Consider the following 5,074-nt stretch of genomic DNA (forward strand, 5'->3'; position numbering starts at 1 on the left):
GGATATATCGGCCAATATTTGAGTTGTATCAATGAAAATTACAGAACAGTTTTACTCATAACAGTATATCGTTGTGCTTAAAATAGACATAATTGGAAGAAAACTTGACCTACCCTCCATATAACTATTTCCAGGAGTTTCGAACATCCCATTGACTTTGTTCCATATGATTGGTGATTGTAAGCAAGGTACTTTAATGAAACCCATAGTATGATGAAATAGTATGATGGGCAACAAAATATAAAACCGATCGATACTACCCCGCACTCCATGTACTATATAATCTCGTTTTTCTTACAAATCTTATGCCGAATATGTTGTTTAGACTCCAATCCTCTGGTTGATATTTCACACCTTAAGGTATTTCTCTGGCATTGATTCCACCACCCAAACTTAGCTCTTCATTACTTGTTTTAATTGAAAATGCATTGAACCAAATGGGTATATAGAAAATAGCATAAGCAGCTCCCTCAGATCTTCTGAAAGCTCTCCTCGCTTAAGTTGCAGTTTATATAATATCTATTTATAAAGCTGATATTATTGTCTCAAAACAGTCGCGTTTCGACAAACTTCATAAGACTTCCAAGTTTTTAAAAATTAAAGTCCAACATAAAAACGAAGAAAGTTTGAAGAAAGGACTTTCTATGTAAATATGTATAGGAAGTGCAGAGACGTGTAGCGAATTAGCGATGTATAGTACCTTAATATACATATATTGCAATCGAAGTTGGTCGACGGAACAGTGTTCAAGTCTTCTGTGAGTAAAAACTTCTTTGACTTTTGTGCATTACTTATTTTTACTGATTGGGGTCATGCTATGAACATGTTATGAACAGAATTGATAGTAATCAAGTTTGGGTGTGTTGGATTGGTACAAATTATTCAAAGAGGGTTGTGAACGCATTGACGACGAACCACGTCCAGGACGACCATTAACATCAACTGATGATCAACACGTCAATAAAATAAAGCAATTGGTGCTTGATAATCAACGATTAACAGTTAGAGATCTAACGGCCATCCTTGAAATATCGGGAAGATCAGTAAAAATCATTTAGAAAAAACATTTTTTTTGGCGATGAGTCTTTAATCTATGCCGAATAGCGTGGCAGTCGAAAAAGTCTTTTCGTATTTTGACAATAGTTGTCGTTGCAGTCGTATATCTCCAATGTTACAATCACATTGTGTCATATCATGTAGTGTTGGAAAGGAGAGATTTTAAACTTCATTTAACCAAAAAAATTTAAATTCGGGAAAGTTGAAAAAAACTACAGCCTTTCAAAAATGAGTGAAAATAAAAAAAAAAATCGATATACTTTGAAATTTTTATATAAAAAAGGAAAGACACAAGCCACCAATGAAATTTATGAAGTTTACGGAAAAGATGCTGCATCAGTTCGTGTAGCACAACAATGGTTCGCTCGCTTCCGTTCTGGAAATTTCGAAATTTTGATTTACACTGATGAAATAATGTCTCTAGCGGAGGAATGGCACAAGGTGGTCGACCAAATGGTACATATTGGTTTATTTATTTACTTGAATTAGTATAAATATAAAAAAATAAGTTGAAGTTTGATTAGAAATACGAAAAGACTTTTTGGACCCAAGTGCATACATATGACTGATTTTTTAAAAGTGTTTAACCACAAATATTATAATTTATTCTGGTATAATGCGTCACTATGCTTCGGTTACGCCTTTCAATGGCGTTTTCTGTGCACAAGCGTTTGCTTTTTTTATTATTAGAGCAACAAACAAATTATCGCACAAAGGCAAGTGCTAAGAGAGTTTGCGGTTTTCACAATTACTTTACTTGATAAGGAATTAAAATACGATTTAAGTTTTTTAATGCATACCAATTCGATATTATATTTTGGTATTTCAGAAAGTGTAAGTGACTTGGTCTGCAAACCCGATTTATTGTGGAAGAAATATAAAAATAATAACAGCAAATTAATAAATTTAAATAAACCAAAAGTGAGCAACATGTATATAATATTCGCCTACATACTATGTCAACTGATCATAAACAACAAATTTCTATTGGCGCACACTACCGAAATGGGGTTAAACAATACTACTGTTGAACCAGTCTCAACTTGGTCCCCTGATTGCTATTGGGATGAGAAGACTGCTTGTTCTTGCGTTGGCAATGGCGATGTTAATTGTACTATTCCCGACGGACTCAATACTATTAGCATCTCATTTAATTCTACATCGCAGGAGCTGTTTGTAAGGTGTATTGGAGACACAAAAACAAATATCAATTTTCTACTTGAGCGCGAACTTCAGTCAATTTTACTTAAAACCCGTTATTTAGAAGTCCTAGATTGCATCAATTTTACGCCCGAAATCTATATGAACGGCAATGTGCGGGAAATCGTAAAAAATATGAATGAGCTGTTTGAGGTAACATTAATCTATAACGCCGACTTTGCTGCAAAACCAAAGAAAGATTTTCTTCAATTTCAAGATGTCTCGCACCTACAATTAATTGTAAAATCAACAGCAGATATTTTAAGCATACCAACTGACATATTTTCTAAACTTGACCAACTGGAAACGCTTACGCTCAGCTTACAAGGTCTAAGAAACCAGAACTTAACGCTGCAAAACTTGACGCAAACTCACTTTGAAAACGTCACTACACTCAGACAACTTGACCTAGCCACAAATAATATGAAAATAGTGGACGCAAATATCTTTGCAGGGCTAACGATATTGAATTGTCTGAATTAGAGCCGTAATGAAATCCGGGAATTGCCCGAAAATCTATTTGCAAATCAGAGTAACCTTTTAATACTGGATCTGAGTCACAATTTATTGACACATTTACCGCCACACCTTTTCGAACAAACTCTTTGGCTACGGCAGTTGAAACTTGGTGGCAATCATTTACACGATACCACAAGTCTTATGGAAAATCTGAAACCGCTGCATTATCTAATAAGGCTAGACTTAAGTCAGAACAAACTGCAAACTATTTTGAGCACTGAGACATCTGTCAACACAACGCGAAGTTTACTGAACCATTTTCAATACAGGATATTGAGCAGGTATTATACCTCAACGGTCGGTCTTAATTATCTCATGAATTTGCAACCAGAAAATTACAAAGGTGCCAACCTTAACTCAATAATAATCAATTTAAGTGGCAATCGTTTGCGCGAATTCAATTTGGATTGGCTTGTAGCAGCGAACATTACATGCTCTTTTGAAATAAACCTAGAGCACAATTTGATTAAAAACGTGTTTGCTTCACAAAATTTATTCAATACAACTGACGATTGTACGCGCGAAATCAAAATGACTGGAAATCCGGTCGCGTGCGATTGTAAATATCCCTGGATTTACAGTGAAAACTATCATTCGTTGTTCAATCGTTTGCAGTGCGTTCAGACGTCAACCAAACTAAAAACAGATCTAGCGCAGATGGAGAGTAATGAACTGTGTGCTTGGGAACCAATAATGTGCCCCAGCAAATGCAACTGTTACGCACAATCTGAATTCCTGTACATCAATTGCAAGGGTGCGCAACATATCGAACAGCTCCCACGCCCCGAGCAAGTTGGACTGAATAGCTCGGTACTCGATATTAGCGGTAATAATTTCATTGTATTGCCGCTAAACACCACTTTCGGCTATGGTAACGTTTCACAACTCAACGCGTCGCACAATAAAATCACGAACATAAGTCTGACTCAACTGCCGCCCAATTTGACGGTTTTGGATCTACGAAATAATCGCTTAAAATCTCTAAGTGATGAGTTTTTGCGTACATATCTCAATGACAGCGTAAAACTACAATTTCTCTATCTCAGTGAAAATCCTTGGTTTTGCGACTGTACCGCGCAGCAATTGCTGTACACCATACGTACACATCGGACACGCATACCCGATGCCGACTCGTTACTCTGTTATAATCAAGAGAGTGTTACACTCCTAACAGCAAACCTGACAGAATTATGTCCAACTCCCGTTAATGTTAAATATTATGAGCACGTGATTGTTACTGTGATTTCTGTAGCGTTAACTATTATTATTTCACTTTGCATCATCGCATTCTTCTATAAATATAAACTGGAATTGAAAGTCTGGTTATATAATCACAACATATTGAGATTTTGGATTCACGAATGTGAGCTGGATAGGCATAAAAGATTCGATGCGTTTATTTCATATGCACATCAGGATGCAGACTTCGTCAACCATATATTACTGCCGCAACTCGAACAGTGCGAACCACCATTTCGTGTATGCACGCACGAACGCAATTGGTTGCCTGGCGCTTATATACCTGAACAAATCATCGAATCAGTGGAGCAGTCACGTCGGACGATCATTGTGCTCTCGCAGCACTTCATCGAGTCGGATTGGGCGCGTATGGAGTTTCGCATAGCGCATCAGTGCTCGTTGAACGAGGGTCGTACGCGCATAATAATAATCAAATATGGTGAAATCTCGAACAGTGAACTATTGGACAGAGAACTAAAAGCATATTTGGATATGAATACATATTTGAATTGGCAAGATATCAGATTTTGGGACAAACTACGCTACGCCATGCCGCATAAAACGGGTATAGAGAAGAATTCCGATATGCTTGAAGTTAATGGTAGAATGTATGTTATGGGACAAGTTGAGATGGATCGTTTGCGTGAAGAGAATGTGTAAAATTGGTGGAAGGTATGATTTATCAGTAATATACATATTTATTAAAAATACAAATATATTACATTTACTAATTGTAGATACTCGATAAAACATCCAGTTTTTTCTGTGAAACGAAAAGTAATTCAAATTATTGTTAAGAGGAAAAGAGAGAGAATTTTCCATTTTTATACAAGTTACTAATTTATACTGTTTATTTATTATAAAAAACGCAATGATATCTGCTTCTGTAAATATATATACTACTGTGATCAAATTGAAAGATGAATTTTGTCCATTTAATTTCCTTCAAAGTAATCCCCTCCCGCTGCAATACACTTATGCCAACGAGCCTTCTTTGATTCAGCTTTTATATCCTCAAGTGAGTCAAAACGGTGTCCTTGGAATGGTCATGTGAATTTGC

The 5,074-nt window shown here is 36.2% G+C and overlaps 1 protein-coding gene across 1 annotated transcript; it reads left to right on the plus strand.

Annotated features, from left to right (window-relative positions):
- The first annotated feature begins 2,061 nt into the window (after positions 1 to 2,061).
- On the plus strand, positions 2,062 to 4,674 carry LOC125776707 (protein toll-like). Its single transcript, XM_049450276.1, has 2 exons — positions 2,062 to 2,688; positions 2,740 to 4,674. Exons 1-2 carry the CDS (start codon positions 2,062 to 2,064, stop codon positions 4,672 to 4,674), a joined length of 2,562 nt encoding a protein of 853 aa, XP_049306233.1.
- The last annotated feature ends 400 nt before the right edge of the window (positions 4,675 to 5,074 follow it).

This window comes from Bactrocera dorsalis, chromosome 1 (assembly GCF_023373825.1).
Source record: "Bactrocera dorsalis isolate Fly_Bdor chromosome 1, ASM2337382v1, whole genome shotgun sequence".
Taxonomy (NCBI): Eukaryota; Metazoa; Arthropoda; class Insecta; order Diptera; family Tephritidae; genus Bactrocera; species Bactrocera dorsalis.